Source organism: Ovis aries, chromosome 10 (genome assembly GCF_016772045.2).
Source record: "Ovis aries strain OAR_USU_Benz2616 breed Rambouillet chromosome 10, ARS-UI_Ramb_v3.0, whole genome shotgun sequence".
In the NCBI taxonomy this organism is placed as follows: Eukaryota; Metazoa; Chordata; class Mammalia; order Artiodactyla; family Bovidae; genus Ovis; species Ovis aries.
The window spans coordinates 70,858,717-70,879,924 of record NC_056063.1 but is presented as its reverse complement, the minus strand read 5'-3'; the positions used below and the strand labels follow the sequence as shown (position 1 = coordinate 70,879,924).

At 39.8% G+C, this 21,208-nt stretch overlaps 1 protein-coding gene across 1 annotated transcript in view; it reads right to left on the bottom strand.

Annotated features, from left to right (window-relative positions):
- Positions 1–3,697: 3,697 nt before the first annotated feature.
- LOC101109370 (ATP-binding cassette sub-family C member 4-like) overlaps positions 3,698–21,208 on the bottom strand; it is a 151,072-nt gene continuing 133,561 nt past the window's right edge. Inside the window, exons 27-29 of the mRNA XM_042255125.2 lie at positions 20,353–20,525; positions 19,806–19,911; positions 3,698–12,439 (exon numbers count right to left, since the gene is read on the bottom strand). Coding sequence (XP_042111059.2) covers positions 12,305–12,439; positions 19,806–19,911; positions 20,353–20,525 — 414 coding nt within the window. The 3' untranslated portion in view covers positions 3,698–12,304. The remainder of the gene's footprint in view (positions 12,440–19,805; positions 19,912–20,352; positions 20,526–21,208) is intronic.

The window sequence follows — 21,208 nt, the reverse complement described above, 5'->3', positions numbered from 1 at the left end:
ATTTTTCTACTTAAAAATAGAATTCTTCCCTAAAGAATTAATCTGAGAAAATACTTTGAGTCCATGAAAATGCCATGTCTCCCCCAACCCCCAAACATTCACTGTCTATTCAGCCAATGATGAAATTTGTCTGAATTATTTATGACAATGATGGCTGCCATATAGTACTTTCCTGTCAATCTGTTTAGATTTGTGAGTTGGCATTCTACTGCAAAAAAGAGCTTTCCCTTCCTCCTATTTTCTGTCTTATTGGAATCAATATAAATTCAGATTTTAAAAAATTTTATTGTTGTGAAATGTAGGGTTTTAAAACCCTCAATCCTCTGTTTATCATTACTCATGACATTTCTAATGTGATATAAACTACATCTAGGAGACTCATTCTTGTCTAGATAGTCTGCAAAATGTAATTTGAAAAATGTTTTTCACATAATGTTCTCCAGAATTAAATATGATTAGATTTTGGATCAAGCACTGTTTTGGCATACCCCAAGCTTCCACCTATTGGGATGGATACTTGTGAGCATGGTTGCTGAGTGAAAGAATGAATTTAGTCAGAACCATTAAATGTAAACTTTGTGTAAAGCATTCTTAGTGTGTCCTAACCTTGGTTCTTCTTAAAACACACACACACACACACACACACACACACACACACACACACACACACACACAATCCCAGTTTGACTCCTAAGGCAAGTCATATGGGTCTGGAGTACAGATGGAGGTTTCATAGTGCTGGGCATGTTATTCCTTCTTGTAATGTTATTTTTTAGGTCTAAATTCAAATAAATATATGTTTATCCCAGTTTTCAACACACATTGTTGTTTTAGTTTTTGAAAAAAATAATTCCTTAGAACATTAGGTTTAAAAAACAAAAGCTCAGTTAATCCCTATTCTTTCTGTTTTTAAAGGAAAATTAAGAGCTCACACATAAAATCTTGTGTTTAAAAAACTCTGAAGAGTTGTAAAGTAGCCCGTTGTATTTTCAGGTACCTTCTTCAACTTTAGGACCATGTTGCTGATTTAAGAATAGCATCAATATAAATACATGCACAATATTGGCTTGTTGGGGAGGAACCTCTAAACATAAAGAGAAATTTAATTATTTCCAACTTTTTAATGCTATTAAAAATATTGATAATGTACAGTAGGGCCTTTTGAAAGCCCATATGTTCTCATTTTAAGCATAAGTAAGGTGATAACTGAAACTCCAGTATTTTGGCCACCTCATGCGAAAAGTTGACTCATTGGAAAAGCCTCTGATGCTGGGAGGGATTGGGGGCAGGAGGAGAAGGGGATGACAGAGGATGAGATGGCTGGATGGCATCACTGACTTGATGGATGAGAGTCTGAATGAACTCCGGGGAGTTGGTGATGGACAGGGAGGCCTGGCGTGCTGCGATTCATGGGGTCCCAAAGAGTCAGACATGACTGAGCATCTGAACTGAACTGAACTGAAGATGATAACAATTAATAAAGAGGGTAGTACTGATCGACAGCTAATCACACATCCAGCATTGTTCAAAAGCAGTGTTTCTCACCTGTCTGGGATTAAGTATCAGTTTTATTAATTTCACATTTTCAGTCCATTGCTACCTAATCAGTGATCCACTGTGCACTGCAAGTGTGAAGCTCAGCCCTGTGCCCCTCCCCCTGTAAGTGCAACAGTCACACTGGTCTCTGGGATGTTCAGGATCCCACCATCCTAAGGGTAGAGGCCACAGCCATAGCTGGTGGCTGAGTTTCTAACTTTCTTAAATTTCCTGTGTGTACTTCTAATCTGGTTACAAACAGTTCACGGACTGGCACTAGTGCACAGACCACATTGGGGGTGTCACTGTCATAGGTAATCTTTGCAACAGCCCTCTGAGAGTCATACTATCCCCACTTCAACTTTCAGACAAAGACACTGATGCACAATGGGCTTCCCAACCTTAAAAGCCCATGATTAGCAGGCAGCTGAACTTGTATCTAAAACCAGTCAGGGTCCGGAGGAGCCAGGATTTGTTCCTGGAAAGCTAACTCCAGAGCTTGCACTCCTCCCCGTGTGCTTGTGTCATTTTAACTACATGTGAAGGAGGAACTGTTTGGTTTAGCCCATCAGATAAGGACCTCCTCAAATACACCTTCTACAGTCTATAAACCTCCTTCATCCATACCCATTTTGCTCTTTTCTCTTGGTGATTAAGAATCACCAAGGTCAGTGATTGCACCCTGTGACTTTGGATGCTCTTGGTCCATCCATCATCCCAACCAAAGCAATGGTTCAAGAGCAGGAATTATATTCATTTTCCAGACAAAGTAGCTGAGAGGCAGAGGTTAAGATACTCTCCCAAGCATGAAACTAAGTCTACATGGCTGTAGTGTGTCCAGAGCCCACTTTATCAAGGATGGGGCCAGTTCATTTCCCTGGAATCTTGGCTGGTTATCGGTTTCCCATCACTCTCAAGCATCCCACTCTGGACAATACATTCTTTGGACACTCACACTGCTGGTGAGAGCAGAGAAAGACCCGACAGGCAGTGTGACTGATTCCAAAACCAGGGCTGTCTGTTACCCCCAGGCTACCTCTTAGAATTTCAGAATTATAAATTTGAAAAGGAAGGTGTGTTCTCAGTCAACATTTATTCACTCAACAAACATTTACTGAACATCCCCCACATGATGAACACTGTGCTGGAAGATGTAATTAAAAAGTGGATAGGGCACAATTCCAAGTCTTTTTCTCACTTGATTTAAAGAGAAAACAGACCACGTATGAACACTCACAATCAGGGTGAAAGTGAAAGTGAAGTCGCTCAGTCGTGTCCAACTCTTTGCGACCCCATGAACTGTAGCCCACCGCCCATGGGATTCTCCAGGCAAGAATACTGGAGTGGGTTGTCATTTCCTTCTCCAGGGGATCTTCCCGACCCAGGGAACGACCCAAGGTCTCCCGCATTGTAGGCAGACGCTTTAACCTGTAGGCTACATCATATAGAAGCAGCGCATGATGGAAAGAACAGACCCCTTGTTTACAAATGAAGAATCTCAGGATGGTGACAACAGGACACTAACCAAGCATGGTTCAGTTTAACAAACGAGAGGTGCTCAGGGTCCTACAGAAATACGAGTTACCTAGGTGATGACTTCCTAGAAGAGGTGACAACTGGGCTGACTCTGGAGAATGAGGATATCTCCCCTGTATGGACCTTCTCTATTTTTTAGACCAGAGGGTATTGAGAAGAATCACTAAATCACTGTTTTGACTTACATATCAGTCATCAAGAGTTTCCTCCACAGTACACCCTCATCACCTACCTCTGGAGCTGTGATACATGCTGTGGGGGGAACATGGAGACGTGCTGTCCTGACCTCCCTTCAAGGACTCACTGTCCAGCTGCTGGAAGTGCTGCCAGTGGGCAAGTTTAAACCACCAGCCCCTCCAAGAACAGCCTATGTGCACTACCCATCCAGGGGGAGGTATGACAGCCTGGCCAGTGGACATGTCAGGACAACCCTGGAGAGCTATCATCACTCCAAGACCCCCCTGTGGTCAGCTAAGGCCATCTGGCCAGTGTTCCTCTACCCTATCCCATTTCGTCCCTCCTGATTCCACAATGTTGACCCCAAAGCACCCCTGATACACATCCCAGCACTAAACTCCATCCGAGTCTGCATCCTAGAGAATCAGCCTGCATTTATGAGAAAACATTCCAGCACTCAGGGAGGATATTTATTTGAAAATTACTGGTTACATACATAATTATAACATTAAAAAAAAAACCCAAATAAAATACAAAATGTTAGAAACAATGATTTTTTGTGTGAATGTGGTTACCTTTGGTTTAAAATCCACAATCTAATGTCTGACCAAAATGAAATTGTTATACATTAATAACAAAAGAAAATGATTCTATTTAACCATATGAAAGTGCCATTTTATAGCTTATAAAAAGACTGAATGTTAGCACGTGCACATGGTTCAATCTAATAGAAAAAATCCATTAGCATTTGAAACTTAGAAAACATTATACTTATGAATAACCCATAGATAAAAGATAGAGTTAATGAATTAAATTAGCATTTACAAAATACATAATACTTTGACTATTGATTGTAGTAGGTATCAAAACTTGTAGATTATGGCTAAAGTGGATCTCTGAAAAAAATGTCAGCTTCATATACTCATATTAGAAAAATAATGACATTATTAATGTTCCAATTTAAGAGTTTAGAGGAAAAAAATCTCAAAGGAAAAGTTGAAGGGAAAAAAAATGATGTGAGGAATTAGGAAAAAAAGAAAATGGAGCCTCAATAAAACAAAAAGTTGATTTTTGAAAATAGGAAAAAGTTATGCAAGATTGTTAATAAAAAAGCAAAAGCTTAAAGAAAACTAAAAGCCAAAAGGACAGAGATGCTGCAGAGATTAAGCATATAAGATACTGTGAATATATTTATGCCAGTCAAGCTCAAAACTCACAGGAAACAAATCCACTTCAAGAAACATGAAATGTACCAGAATGACTCTGCAGAAATAACAACCTTTACCAAAAGTTACCTAGACAGTGATGGTTGCACAACCTTGTAAACATGATTCATGCCACTGAATCGTATGATTAAAAGTGGTTATAAGGCAAATTTTATGTTATATGTTTTACCATATTTTTTTAATGTAAAAAAAATTAAGCCCTGTATCTAGAAGACAGTCATAGCCCACATTTGTCCTTCTGAGCAAATCCCAGGAAGGGCTCCTACTTTGAGAAAGCATATTTTCTCTTTCTTCTCTTTTAGAGGGCTTCCCCAGTGGCTCAATGGTAAAGAATCTGCCTGCAATGCACGGGACACAGATGAACATAAAATATTGTCCTATATTTTAACCATAGTTTTTTTGAATGGTGACACCTCTCTTTCCTATAATGTCACTTAAACTACATGTATCATATGTTTTCCCTATTAGTTATCGCCAGTATTTTAACCAGAGATCTTTGAGTGGAAAAATGGATCATAGTTTTAAAGGAAGTAGTGACACAAAACAGCAACTTCACACTATCTTCAAGTAAACAGAAGCCCTGACATAATTGGAAAGTAATATGTAATTCTGGAAACAGTAAAAAAAAAAAAAATTGTGACAACTTTGTCTCAACTCTTAGAAAATGAGTTTGGCTCTGGAGTCTCTCAAGACACAAAACCTGGGAGACAGGTTTATTGGTGGTCTGCACTCTGATTTGGATAAGAAAGAAAACACTGTAACATATAAATAAAGATAATAAATCCTTTTGCAAGAGCTTGAAAGCACCGAGTGAAGGAGGAGGAAAAAATTATAGAAAAAAGTAAACATCTTGTGATATGTAAATATTTGTTGTTAGTGCAAAAAAAGTACAATTTATGCAGTGCAAAAACCTATTGGAAAAATGCCTTTGGAATAGACATGAACTCATGGTAGAATCACAGAGTTGACTCAAAAATTGTTAAGACTGAGGGCTGTCCCCTAGACATTCATAATATTCATAAAACCACACAGTCACTGTGAGTGATATCTGGCTATTTCCTTCAAAATTCACCTGGGGGTGGGGAAAGACAAAAACAAAATGTTTAAGAGTTTTAAAGTCCTTCTCCTAAGGCAACACATTTCTAGGTGCCTTCTTCATTTGAAGCAAATCATATCTACTAGAGACGCAATTTAAAAAAACAGGTGTGCTTATTCTACGGAGGAAATAGCCTCATTAGAACCCTCAACAGGGCTGAACTTAATGCCAAACAACCTGTAGATCCACTAGAGTTCTGCTCATTCTGATTAACAAGTTTTATCACTAGAGCAAATTGATAAGTAAAATCATTTTACTAATTCGAAGCCTGGAGATAAACACAGAGTGACAAAGAGGCTGGGAAATCTATTAATACTGTCTGCCCAAGGGTTTCTCATAATATGAGCACAACAAATTTGGATGTTAATATCAGGTTGTAATCCCTCTGTTTTAAAAACTCTGCATGACAAGTATTGAAAATAAGGAGTAGGAAATGGAGAAAGTGTAACACTATGTAGCCATTAAAATGAATGAGACAACTAGACGCATTGATATAACCTGAGATATAATATTAGCTGAAAAAAAGGAAAAGAACAGCTGTCATCTGTGCTTAAAAACAGGAAGACCACATGTTCAAAAGTTCTTCCTGATGCACAGAACAATCAACAAGACAGTCAACAGTGGTGCTGGGGCTCCATCTGGGGAGGAGCTGTGTGATGACAGGAGTGAAGGGTGATATACTTTCTGTTCATAAATCCTTAAAAAATATGTTTAAAAGATTTTAAATTTTGTAGCAGTATATGTATCACTTGTTTCAAAACTTATTATTAAAAATACCCTTTAATCATTTGCAGCAGCACTCCCCAACCTTTTTGGCACCAAGGACCCAGTTTCATGGAAGACAAGTTGTCCGCATACAGGACAGGGGTGGGAGGGGAGGAGGTTCAGGTGCAATGTGAGTGATGGGGCGCAGCAGATGAAGCTTTGTTCACCAGCCCACCACTCACCTCCTGTTGTGCGGCCCAGTTCCTAACAGCCCATGGAGTGGTACGTCTGTGGTCCAGTGGTTGGGGATCCATGATTTAGAGTCTCTGAAGCTACTTAGAAGAACCATGGGTATATTTGTTTTATTGTTAGAGGCAAGGCTTCTGACTACAGCCTTTTAAAAATGACCCCTATTAATTTTAATATTTTTAATTGAAGGATAATTGCTTTACAGAATAGTGTTGGTTTCTGCCAAACATCAACATGAATGAGCCTTACATATACATATGTCCCTTCCTTCTTGAACCTCCCTCCCACCTCCCTTCTCATCCTACCCCTCTAGATTGTTACAGAGCCCAGGTTTGAGTTCCCAGAGTCATACAGCAAATTCCCACTGTCTATTTTACATTCAGTAATGTAAGATTCCATGTTACTCTCTCCATACATCCCACCCTCTCCTTCCTCCCCCAACCCCACCAGGTCCATAAGTGTTCTCTACGTCTATGTCTCCATTGCTGCCCTGCAAATAATTCCATCAGTACCATCTTTCTAGATTCCATATATACACGTTGGTATATGATACTTGTTTTCTCTTTCTGACTCATTTCATTCTATATAATAGGCTCTAGGTTCATGATAACCTCATTTAGAACAGACTCAAAAGTGTTCCTTTCTATGGCTGAGTAATATTCCACTGTGTATATGTACCACTGCTTCTTTATCCATTCATCTGTCAATGGACATCTAGCTTGCTTCTACGTTCTAGCTATTGTAAGTAGTGCTGCTACAACATTGGGGTACACGTCTTTTTTTATTTTGATTTCCTCAGAATATATGCCTCATAGTGGGACTACTAGGTCATATGGTTGTTTCATTCATAGTTTTTTAATGAATCTCCATACTGTCTTCCATAGTGGCTGCATCAACTTACATTCCCACCAACAGTGAAAGAGGGTTCCCTTTTCTCAATACCCTCTCCAGCATTTAGTGTTTATAGACTTTTTGATGATGGCCATTCTGACGGGTGTGAGGTGATATCTCACTGTGGTTTTGATCTGCATTTACCTAACAATGAGAGATGTTGAGCATCTTTTCATGTGTTCGTTAACCATCTGTATATCTTATTTGAATAAATATATGCTTATGTCTTTTCCCCACTTTTTGATTGGGTTGTTTTTCTGGAACTGACTTGCATGTGAAGTGTGGTCGTGTTAGCATCTCAGTTGTATCCAACTCTTTGCAACCCCATGGACTGTAGCCCACCAGGCTCCTCTGTCCATGGGAATCTCTAGGCAAGAATACTGAAGTGGGTTGCCATTTCCTACTCCAGAAGATCTTTCTGAACCAGGGATTGAACCTGGGTATTGCACATTGCAGGGTTCTCCCTCATTGCAGCAGATTCTTTACCATCTGAGTCACTAGGGAAGCCTTGCATGGGCAGCTTGTATATTTTGGAAATTAACCCTTTGTCAGTTGTTTCATTTGCTATTATTTTCTCCCATTCTTCAGGTTGGAAAAATGATCCCACTTTTATACTGTAAAACACTCTATAGTCTCAAAGCATTTAAGCATCTGCTCTCTCATCTGATCCCTGTAATGAGTCTGAAGAAACTGGCAGAGCTGTAATCCCTGATCTACACACAGGTGAGGACCTGAGGCTCAGAGGCCTCGGGGGACACAAGGCCACATGGATGCTAAATGCCTCCTCCACTGATTCAAACTGGTCCAGGTGCCTAGAACTAGGATATTAGGATTTTGTAACTTCTGGGCTGTATTAAGTGATTTCATGAATAGGCTAAGTAACAAAGAAACTTCAAAAAACTCAACCAGGTCTGCTTAATCACAAAACAGAATGAATGACAGGCATTTATTCTTTGTTTGAGTTGAATTGCGTCCCCTCGAATTTTACATGTTGAAGTCCTAAACCTGCCAGTACCTCAGAATGTGACTGCATTTGGAGACAGACTCTTTAAAAAGGCAAAAAAGTTAAAATGAAGTCAAACAGGTGGGTCCTAATCTAATAGACTGGAGTACTTACAGGAAGAGAAGATCAGAATATAGGTACAAACAGAGGGAAGGCCCTGTGATGACACACAGGGAAGATGGCATCTCCAAGCCAAGGAGAGACCTCAGAGGAAACCAACCCTACTGACACCATGACCTCAGACTTCCAGCCGCCAGGGCTGTGAGAAAATAAGTTTTTGTTGCTTAAGTCATCTACTCTGTGGTACTTTGTATGGCAGTCCTAGCAAACTAATGCCCCTTCAGCTTTGTGTATCTGAAAGGTAATTTCTCTATTTCATGGACCATCTAAAAGGGTCAATCAGACAGTGATTCAGTGATTCACCCGAACTATGTATTTTAAAAAATGTGACTTGGAAGCACCTTTTCTCAGATGTTGAGTTTTCTTTTCAGATGAATGAATTCTATTCTATTAGAGTGAAAATTTTGTTGACTTAGGCTAATGATCCTGGTGTTATAGCTCTGAACAATGCATGGGTATCTGATGCTTGCACATCCAAAAACCTGATAATCCGACAGCTTACTTAAGAGGATGCAGAGTATGCAGAAATAATGACCAACTAGGATGAGGATCAAGAAGTGCATTTTTTTTTTCTGTAGAGGTGACCTGACCCAGTGGCAGGACTGCAACACAAGAGTGAAGTTCTGCCACTCTGTGAACTTGGATGATGGCCCCATCTTGGCTACCACATGAAAGAAGCAGTGTTCTCAGACTTGACACAGAACACAGTACATAGGGTGGCTCTTAGCCTCGCTCTTGATTGCCCCTCTGTACTCCCTGGACCAGCTTTGTGACCTTAGGTGAACCCTGGACCCAGTCTCCTCATCCATTACATGGATAGAAATGGACCATCATGAGATTACATGAAATCATACATGTGAGAACAATGTAAAATAAATTATAAAGAACTACACAAATGTAACTTACCCTGAATTTTGTTAGAGTAGCTGCAGGATTACTAGACCAGGAAGCACAAGATTTCTAATTCTATGACCCATGTCTGTTATTATATATATGTTACACTTGATTTAAAACATTTACTGAAAGATGTCTAATTCCGTATCTGCTGCAAACTAACTTAACACCAATTATATACATAGGGCCACCTTCCTTCTAAGGGGCCTTAGTTTCATCACCTGTAAAGTGAGGTTGTTGAAACCTATCATCTTATGTTATCTGGACCTATCAGAAATTCTATGATCTACTTCTCATTACTCAATGTCTTGATAATACATAATGATAGCATAGTGTTTAAATGAAGACTTTGACACAGGTGGGTACAACTCTTTCTGATGTGAGATGCCTAAGGTGGAAAGACCAAAAGAGTTTGATTCCTGGATGTTTTGTGATTTGGTCACACACAAAAAATGACAAATGCTTATCAAGTCTTCAATGACTGGCAGACACTCAAATTAATGAAAGTGCTCTGTGAATTTTAGGCATTAAAAATATATGTATAGGGTGATATATGGCTCAGATGGTAAAGTATTTGTCCTCAATGTAGGAGACTGGAGTTCAATCCCTGGGTTGGGAAGATTCCCTAGAGAAGGGAGTGGCAACCCACTCCAGTGTTCTTGCTTGCAAAATTCCATGGACAGAGGAGACTAGCAAGCTACAGACAATGGTGTTGCAGAGTTAAACATGACTTGACAACTAACACACTCTGTACTTGCATACAATATAAGTACTTTGCAGATGTTCAGAACACAGACTTCCTTGTCCCTAAACCTAAGTACTAACTCTAACTGCCACCTCTTCAGCCAGCTCTGCAACCCAGGAAGTCTCCTATACTATGAGCAGTGGAAGGTACTGCTCTGCATTTCCTCATTTCTAAGGAGGGCTGAGATGAGACAGTGATGAATTAAGGCCACAATTTAGATAAATGTTTCATATAGTAGTACTTAAGATACTGGGATATGTTTTCTTTAAGACATTTAAAATACTACACTAGTAATCTTATTCTACTTACAAGTGAAAATCTGGGAAATGCACAAAAGTATGAAGAATAGAAAACATACCCATAATTTTACACTCAGAGATAAATTTTCTATGGGAAAGCCTCACCACAGGCAGCTGGAAGCCTCATCCCACCCCAAAGACTGAATGTCAAGGGTCAAGAACACCAGACCTTCCTTCCCTCCATCCTCCCATCAACCCTATTCCCACTCCCACCTTCTTCCAGAAAGACTTACAGATGGCTGCATGACAATGGCTAAGTCTCCTAAACTAGACCTCAGTTACCATCTCACCTTTGTTTGGAAGATGTCACATGACCTGAGTGTTACCCATCAAGCACCTTCCTCAGACCATGCACAGTGCTTAGTGCCTCACACACCTCCTCTATGAGAAAATGCTCTGTAAACCTTCAGGCACCATTCAGACTACAGTGTGAAGGTATTGTGAGTTCCTGATTTGTCCTGATGACAATTTCATTTTCTAGAAGGTAGAGGAAGCCTGGGGGTGGTGAGCGGCAAATACACCTAAGTCTAAACAACAAAGAATTAGGGAGAAGCTGACAGTATCATGTAGACGTTTTCTTCACAGATTGGAAAACAGAAGAGACCTACACCTTTCTCTGGAGGATCTTCCTAGAATCAAAATATTCCAAAAATTATCCCCTGAACTCTCAAATTTCCTGGATATTCCTTGACAGAACTTGCATTACAAATATGCTGAGCACCAATCAGAATGAAAGTGAAGAGGAACTAAAAAGCCTCTTAATGAAAGTGAAAGTGGAGAGTGAAAAAATTGGCTTAAAGCTCAACATTCAGAAAATGAAGATCATGGCATCTGGTCCCATCACTTCATGGGAAATAGATGGGGAAACAGTGGAAACAGTGTCAGACTTTATTTTGGGGGGCTCCAAAATCACTGCCGATGGTGATTGCAGCCATGAAATTAAAAGACGCTTACTCCTTGAAAGAAAAGTTATGACCAACCTAGATAGCATATTGAAAAGCAGAGACATTACTTTGCCGACTAAGGTCCGTCTAGTCAAAGCTATGGTTTTTCCTGTGGTCATGTATGGATGTGAGAGTTGGACTGTGAAGAAGGCTGAGCACTGAAGAATTGATGCTTTTGAACTGTGGTGTTGGAGAAGACTCTTGAGAGTCCCTTGGACTGCAAGGAGATCCAACCAGTCCATTCTGAAGGAGATCAGCCCTGGGATTTCTTTGGAAGGAATGATGCTGAAGCTGAAACTCCAGTACTCTGGCCACCTCATGTGAAGAGTTGACTCATTGGAAAAGATTCTGATGCTGGGAGGGATTGGGGGCAGGAGGAGAAGGGGATGACAGAGGATGAGATGGCTGGATGGCATCACTGACTCGATTGATGTGAGTCTGAGTGAACTCCAGGAGTTGGTGATGGACACGGAGGCCTGGCGTGCTGCGATTCATGGGGTCACAAAGAGTCGGACATGACTGAGTGACTGAACTGAACTGAACTGAATCAGAATGAATGTAAAGGGTCTGCAAAATGAGAGTGTCCTGTGCTCTATGAGAATCTGAACGCAGAGTCCAGAAGTGTGGAAGTCCAATCTGAAATCTCTGTCACAGGCACATGTGTGTGCACACAGAAGGGTGCACACATCCTGACCCCACCCCCACCACTGCTGCAGATTCCCAGCAGACTTGCTCTTAACCCGGCATGTGCTGTTAAGACCTAGTCATGAAGCTTAGTCTCTGGAGGCTTATAAGGGCACAGAGTGCTAGTTATCAGACCCCTGATAGAGGAGATCTTGTGAAGAGAGAACCTGGAGACAAACTTTAATGACAACTCCCTGTCCTATTTTGCCCTTTCAGTGAGGACAGCTACTTCCTCTTTGCCCAGTTGTTGCACCATTTTGTAAAATAGACTGTTTCTATTCTGCAGCAAATCATTTGGCTGACCAGTTTCTTTCCGTGTCCCTGAATCCAAAACCTGTAAACAGCAAAAAGAAACCCATTAGTACATAATGTCTCCCAGTAACATATAACTCAGACAATATTTCAAAAAGTGTCAGGATAGGGAAACAGAGAATATCTATCTGGGTGGTAGAGCTGGCTGATGTTTTAATAGTTTGATTAATTTGTTTTACTAGGCAGACAAAGGCCTAACCTGATGTTTTAATATCATAATGTTACAGGAAAGAAAGAAAATAGAAGCTTTAGACTATGACTACTAGTACTCTATAGCATCTTATTTTATGTTCAGGGCATTTGGGGTTTTATCATTAGCACTTTTAGCTCTCAGACTGAGTTTTGAGATAATTTATTCAGATACACAGAGTTGGCAAATATCTTCATTCAAGAAAACCAAACTCCATTTACCTAAAAAGTAGGTTGGTGTCATACAAACCAGAGAGCAGTGCTCTGACAACAAATTAATGGTCGATTTGAGAATCTGAGCAATATTTGGGGAAAAACGTAAAGGCTTCCAGGATTTCTTAAGGATCTTGGATTATGCCAGCTTCTAAGAGGAACAGAATCCTTGTCCAAGGGATTGAGCTTGATGTGGTTACAGTTTATTTTTCTGAGAGAGAAAGCCTGGCAAAAGGAGCTGGTACATAAGCAGCTTTTGCAAAACTGCTCTGTACAGAAGAAATCTCTAGAAATCCAGTTTTCTTTTTGGATAAGACTAAAGAAGCAAGTAAGAAATTGAGCTCCAAATTCCAGTGATCATGGCCTACAGAGCACATGGGGCCTCTTTCTTCAGTTGCCTTCCTTTCACCCCTTTTATTGCTCATTAATAAGTCTGCTAAATGCAAACTGAAAGGGAGAGGAAGGGGTCCTTCACTCTGCCTTTCTACTTATTAGTGACTTTGATTAATAGTTCTGGATGGGGAAAAAGTGTCTGAAACAATTGTCCCAAGTGATATAATTATAAAAACAGTTCTGATGTTCAGTAGTATTTAATTCTTCATTTAGGTCATATTTGAAATAAATGCATATTAAGAGAATATGCTGGATGGGCTTCCCTGGTGGCTCAGCGATTAAAGAATCTGCCTACTAATGCAGGAATCTTGTGTTTCATCCCTGGTCCAGAAAGCTCGCAGATGCCACAGAGCAACTAAGCCCATGTGCCATAACTACAGAACCTGTGGTCTAGAGCCCAGGAGCCTCAGCTATTGAGGCTACATGCCTAGAGCCCATGCTCTGTACCAAGAGAACTCATGCAATGAGAAGTCTGCACATGGCAATGAAGACTGGCCCCTACTCGCTGCAACTAGAGAAAAGTCTGTGTAGCAAGGAAGACCCAGCACAGCCTAAAATAAATAAATAAATAAAAGGTTTTTATTTTTTTTTAAAGAACAGAATATGCAGGAACTCTAAACAACATACAGGTTGTTTTTCAACATATAGGTACCACAGTAAATTTAATCCTTTGCATTTAATTGGAAACATTTACTAGTCTCATAAAGGCCATTTTCCTGTTAATCATTTGTTTAGTACTGTGAATCACTGCTAAGGGCAGCTTTCTCAAAAGAGTCCGAGAAAATCAAATCTGTTTCATACACTTAATGGGCTTCCAAGGTAAAGTGGGTAAAGAATCTACCTGCAATGCAGGAGACACAAGAGACACAGGTTCGAAACCTGGGTTGGGAAGATCCCCTGGAGAAAGGCATGGCAATCCATTCTAGTATTCTTGCCTGGAAAATCATATGGACAGAGGAGTCTGGTGGACTACAGTCCATGGGATCATAAAGAGTCAGACATGACTGAGCAACTTTCACTTTCACATCTGCATAATAATTTAAACGTTCAGTTTAAATTGCTGAAAGTTGCTCAGTCATGTCCGACTCTCTATGACCCCATGGGACTGTAGTCCACCAGGCTCCTCTGTCCATGGAATTCTCCAGGTAAGAATACTGGAGTGGGTAGCCATCTCCTTCTCCAGGGGATCTTCCTGACCCAGGGATTAAACTCAAGTCTCCTGAATTGCAGGTGGAATCTTTACCATCTGAGCCACTAGGGAAGCCCTGTAACTTGGCATGTCAATTTAGATGTCTCAAATGTGAAATTCTACTTAAGCATAGCATAACAGAACATAACTACCACTCCTGATGTTGAAGAAGAAAAACTACAGTTTTAAAACACTGGTCTCCACACATCTACGTTAATTAATCTATGAAACAGTATGCAAGAATTGGAGAAAAGACAGTTTCTATGGTAAATAGTACTGGGAAAGCTGAACACCTGAAAATATATGAAATTAGACACTCCCTCACATCATGCACAAAAATAAACTCAAAATGGCTTCAAAATCTAATATAAGGCTGGGAACTATAAAACTAAATGAAAACAATATGTTTTTTTAGATTAGTCTCCCAAAGCAAAAGAAATAAAAGCAAAAACAAATGGAACATAATCAAACTTAAAAGCCAAGGCTCATGTAGGGGCTACAAGAGCTGAGATGGGACACAGATGAAAAAAGGCCAGAAATAGAATTTTACCAACTTAGCCTTTACATTTACTGGTTTGGTAAAAGACTCTAGATATTTCAGAACAAATAAACATAAAACAAATCCAAATTCTCATTATGTACAGAAAAATAGGTATAATTTTGGATTTTTAACATCCCTTATAAGAAAAAGCTCCTACAATCTCCCGTTAGGTCCCCAACTCTTCTCATAATCCAAGATAAACTATTAACTATGCTGGACTGGAAGAAACACAAGCTGGAATCAAGATTGCCGGGAGAAATATCAATAACCTCAGATATGCAGATGACACCAGCCTTACGGCAGAAAGTGAAGAGGAACTAAAAAGCCTCTTGATGAAAGTGAAAGTGGAGAGTGAAAAAGTTGGCTTAAAGCTCAACATTCAGAAAACGAAGATCATGGCATCCGGTCCCATCACTTCATGGGAAATAGATGGGAAACAGTGGAAACAGTGTCAGACTTTATTTTGGGGGGCTTCAAAATCACTGCAGATGGTGATCGAAGCCATGAAATTAAAAGATGCTTACTCCTTGGAAGAAAGGTTATGAGCAACCTAGATAGTATATTCAAAAGCAGAGACATTACTTTGCCAACTAAAGTCCGTCTAATCAAGGCTATGGTTTTTCCAGTAGTCATGTATGGACATGAGAGTTAGACTGTGAAGAAGACTGAGCACCGAAGAATTGATGCTTTTGAACTGTGGTGTTGGAGAAGACTCTTGAGAGTCCCTTGGACTGAAAGGATATCCAACCAGTCCATTCTGAAAGAGATCAGTCCTGGGTGTTCATTGGGAGGACTGATGCTAAAGCTGAAACTCCAGTACTTTGGCCACCTCATGCAAAGACTTGACTCATTGGAAAAGACTTTGATGCTGGGAGGGATTGGGGGCAGGAGAAGAAGGGGACGACTGAGGATAAGATGGCTGGATGGCATCACGGACTCGATGAACATGAATCTGAGTGAACTCCGGAAGATGGTGATGGACAGGGAGGCCTGGCGTGCTGCGATTCATGGGGTCACAGAGAGTTGGACACGACTGAGCAACTGAACTGAACTGAAACCACATATTCTAGTTGGTATGATAACAATCCCCAAATCCTAAGATCTCTCCAGGAACCCCAACCCTGAACTGCTTATCAAGCTCTAGTAGGTTAAGTAAAAATTACATTATGTTGGATGAGTAAGTCAGTTACATAAGCTCAATGAAGATCTGTTTATGAAGCTTGTTTATGTGCAGATATTCCAGACAGCTATCCTAGAAATAAAAATGAAATGGACCCACTGCAAGACAATTTGATCCTTTTCACTGGCAAGATGTCATCAGTGATAAAGAAGAATGCAGGGAGAGGTGGGTCAGTGCACCAAGAGGTGGGGGTGCCCAAGAGAGGATGGAGGAGAAGCCTGATAAGAAAGATGCTGGAAATGATGACATCAATGGAGAGAGTTCCCACTGTGCAACAAGCAGAGTGGGGAGGGGGAGATCTGAGTGTCAGATTTGTCTCTGGCTGCCTGGTGATGACACGGGACAGCTGTCCAACCCTGGAAGGTGGGTCCTCATTGGGAAAATGGGTGCCTGTGATTTTCTCAGTGACTGGACAATGTGGTGAGTATTAACTCAAAATCCTTTCCTGGGTCTTGAAATAGTAAATCATTCTTCTCACTGGGGAGGGATGAACGCTGGGTCAGGGTGACCTCCACAGCCACTCTCCCAAAGCTGCTGCCTTTGCACATAAGTGCCACCCCCCATAAAGTATCTCTTCTTCCCAACTGTACTTTCTACCTCAGTGTTAGTTATCTTTCCTCTGAAAACTTGAGTGAAATCTCTTGGAGTGTTTTTGAAGGAGCTTTTCTCTTCTCAAATGTTCTAATTACAGCATGTAGGTTCATGAAAGAAAAGTTCCATTAAGATAAAAAACAGAATTTAAGTAAAACTCTAGTTAGGTTGAGCTGTTCAGTCAGGTGGGGATGTTACAACCATTTCTGATTTTCACTTCTGTGGGAAAAATTCTAAAAAGAGGTTTGAGATGAGGAAGAAACAAAGAATATAAAACCATAAGATGGACTATAAACAGAAAAGGTGGGATCTGAGTTTCTCAGCTCTGCTTTTGGTTCTTCATTCATTTCCAGAGAGTTCTCTGAGGACAGTGAAAGTGTTGACCACAGATAACACTGTTAGAGCAACTGCAGATTGTCACATGCTTCCTTTGTTCACACCAACAGGAGAATCCGGGTGATATGAAGGTGGCAGTGTGCACAGACTGGAGGGAAGAGGTCGGCTGTTGGCGGCAGAGAAAGCAGGTCACAAGCACCCAGCTACTCTCAAAAACTGCAGGAAGAACCCTCTAGTGTAGAGAGTGGTGAGTCTTAGGATAAAGAGCATTTCTAATTTGTCTGTCTTGCTCCACTGTTTTGTGGCAACAGAGAAAGTAAGGAAGATTATATTAGTTGTCATTATGACTCCATCATGTTTAATAAACTTAATATTGAGAGAACTTCCTTGTGGAATCAAATTCTATGCCTGACACATGAATGGTGCTTAATGAATCAAAGTGGCTAAATCCTTTAGGAGAGACAACACATACACAAAGCTATTAATTAAGTCACAGTTGTTTCCCAAAAAGCCCTTTCTCGGATTTACTTACAGTGAACAGAACCATATCCATCTAATCATTTCAAGATATTTGATAAAAGTGACAATTTGGAAAATATATAGATGTCTAAGTTTTAGATTAATTATGCTCTATCCCTATGATGAAATTTTAGGCAGCTTTAAGAATTGAGCTGTGGAAAATTAATAAATGACATGGGGAATTTTAAGAATACATAAAAATTCTGGTACTGAAATATTCTGTTTTGCAGAATAAAACAAATTATTAAAATGGCTCTAACATTATCCAAATAATATTATGGCACTATATAACCGCCACTTTCTGGTAGTGGGTATTTTGTAACCTTCCCTTTATGAGATTTTCTTTTATTTTCCTATTTCGTCCTCTCACATTTATTGCTTTTTTATAACACAAAAAATATCTTTATGGATTAGATTCAATTAAAAATAGAATTAAAAAACATATTCATCTATCTTTCTGCAGAAGTATTCACATGCAATAAAATGTAATTATTACACCTTATCACTTGCAGTGATAGGACTTTATGGTGACAACCCTGTCGGTTATGCCCTTTATCAGCATCTGACACTTCCCCAGCTACTCCTTGAGGCCGGTCACCTGCCCTCTGGAGCATCAGGCTTTGAAACAGATTGACTCGTCTTTATACCCACATTAAAGCTTTCAGAATAGACAGTCACCTGTTTTCCAGAAAGGAACGAGGTATAGTTATCCCTCAGTGTGGGTGCAGTTCCAGAACACCTCAACAAAGTGAATATGGCAGCAAAGTGAGTCACATGAATGTTCTGGTTTCCCAGAACATACAGAAGCTATGTTTGCATGACACTGGCCTATCAAGTATGCAGTAGCATTATGTCTGAGAAAACAATGTAGAGACCTTAGCCTAAAAACAATGCATTTCCATTAAAAATACTAACCAACAGAGGGGACTTCAGCAAGTCAGAGCAGTAACACTGATGGTGCAGATCACCAGAGAAACTATGATTGTGAAAAAGTTTGACATATAATGAGAATTACCAAAAGGTGAGACAGAGAATTGGAATGAGGAAATACTGTTTGTAAAATGGTGCCCATAGACTTGCTCGATGCAGGGTTATGATAAGCTTTCAGTTTGCAAAAACATAGTATCCGGGAAGTACAATAAAATAGGGGTGTCTATTTCTAAAGCAAGAAATATAAATAAGGTTCAAATTGGGAAAGGAGCACGTCAAGTTTGTATACTGTCACTCTACTTATTTAATGTATATGCAGAGTACATTATGCTAAATGTCGGGCTGGATGAAGCTCAAGCTGGAATCAAGATTTCCGGGAGAAATATCAATAACCTCAGATATGCAGATAATACCACTCTTATGGCAGAATCAAAGAGGAACTAAAGAGCCTCTTGATGAAAGTAAAGAGGAGAGCGAAAAAAGCTGGCTTATAACTCAGCATTCAAAAGACAAAGATCATGGCATCCAGCGCCATCACTTCATGGCAAACAGATGCGGAAACAATGGAAACAGTGACACACTTTATTTTCTTGGGCTCCAAAATCACTGTAGACAGTGACAGCAGCCAAGAAATTTAAAAGATACTTGCTCCTTAGAAGAAAAGCTATGACAAACCTAGATGGTGTATTAAAAAGCTGAGACATTACTTTGCCAACCAAGGTCTGTCTAGTCAAAGCTATATGGTTTTACCAGAAGTCATGTATGGATGTGAGAGTTTGACCATAAAGAAGGCTGAGCACCAAATAATTGATGCTTTCAAACTGTGGTGATAGAGAAGACTCTTGAGAGTCCTTTGGACTGAAAGAATATTAAACCAGTCAATCCTAAAGGAAATCAACCCTGAATATCCATTGGAAGGACTGATGCTGAAGCTGAAGCTCCAATACTTTGGCCACCTGATGTGAAGAGCTGACTCATTGGAAAAGACCCCGATGCTAGGAAAGATTGAAGGCAGGAGGAGAAGGGTATGACAGAGGATGAGATGGTTGGACAATGTCATGGACTGAACTGACATGAGTTTGAACAAACTGGGACATAGTGAAGCAAAGAGAGGCCTGGTATGCTGAACTCCATGGGGTCACGAACAATCAGACATGACTGAGCGAATGAACAACAACAATTTTGAGGAAAGAGAGGAGAAACTAACAGAAAATTACATTACTGGAGGTTCCTATCAAATTTTACAAGGAAGGATACATTGAAAAATTGAACATAAATGAAAACAACTAAAGTGGTATGAGTCTTACCGATATCCGTTGACAGTCAATGACATTGCTCAACCTGTGTGTGATGGTTAGCACAGTGCAGTGAGCAAATTTCTCACGAATTTTTTTTTGTATTAACTCATCAGTTCTAGAATCAAAGACATTGATTTAGTTCAGTAAAAACAGGGAAAGCAGACTTTTGACTTAAAAAATCATGATACTTTTAATAATGTTTTTAAAAATCAATACCTTAATGTATAATCTTGTTCCTAAAAAACTAAGTATAAAAAGTCTATTTAGAAATTTAATGTTTTTCAAAAATGGGAAATAGTCTTCCCTCAAAATTGCTTGAGATTATAATGAGCTGGATTTAGGAATCTAGCTCTCTCAGTATGCCTTATAACACCATTAACCCTATATAACATGTCCTGGTTTTTCCTTTGTTTTCTGGAATTAATATTATTAGGAAATATCCATGAGGCCAAGAGAACACTTAGAAACATTTCTAAGCATCACTAAATGTTTTCCATTTACCACCTTTAGAATTCAAGGATTCAGATTCAAGTTTTCCTGGACCTCAGCTCCATACCTTGGATCCACATTTGATGTGGCTTTGTCAATAATCAATATCTGATTTTTCTTGAGAATAGTCCGAGCAAGACACACCAGTTGTCTCTGTCCAACACTTAAGTTCAACCCAGATTCTGCTAGTTCAGTATTCATTTTACCAGGAAGATGTTCAAAGATGTCTTTAAGTTGTACCTGTGGATACAGAAAGAATGACATTTTCCTAAGCAAACTGTTACTGAAGTAGACAAGCCTCTTACACATTAGAACTCTGACGTCCTCAGGACTTCTTATGTATCTTACATGTACAGCCAGGTGATGTGGAGAGCTCTTTCCAAAGAGTGTTCACTGAGAAAGATGGTGGAGTCAAGTCAGGAGAGAAAGATCTCAGTCTCCCTCATCCGTGCCACAGGATAGCCTCCAGAAACCCCACAGAGGGATTAGTTAAGGAAGTCTCTCAAAAAATGAAGCTATTTCTCCCAATGTGGTTTAAACAGAAAAGTTAAAACAATCTTTATGGTTGAGTCAAGTTTCCCAATGTTCATTTTGCATAGGAGTTGGTACACTAAAAAAAAACTTCAAAAATTTTTACAATAAGTCTTTTTCTCTGAAGATAAAATCTTACCAGCACATTTGGTTTTTGAAAAGGCAGAGGAACCAGAGATCAAAATGCCAACATCCGCTGGATCATGGAAAAAGCAAGAGAGTTCCAGAAAAACATCTATTTCTGTTTATTGACTATGCCAACGCCTTTGACTGTGTGGATCACAATAAACTGTGGCAAATTCTTCAAGAGATGGGAATATCAGACCACTTGACCTGCCCCCTTGAGAAACCTGTATGCAGGTCAGGAAGCAACAGTTAGAACTGGGCATGGA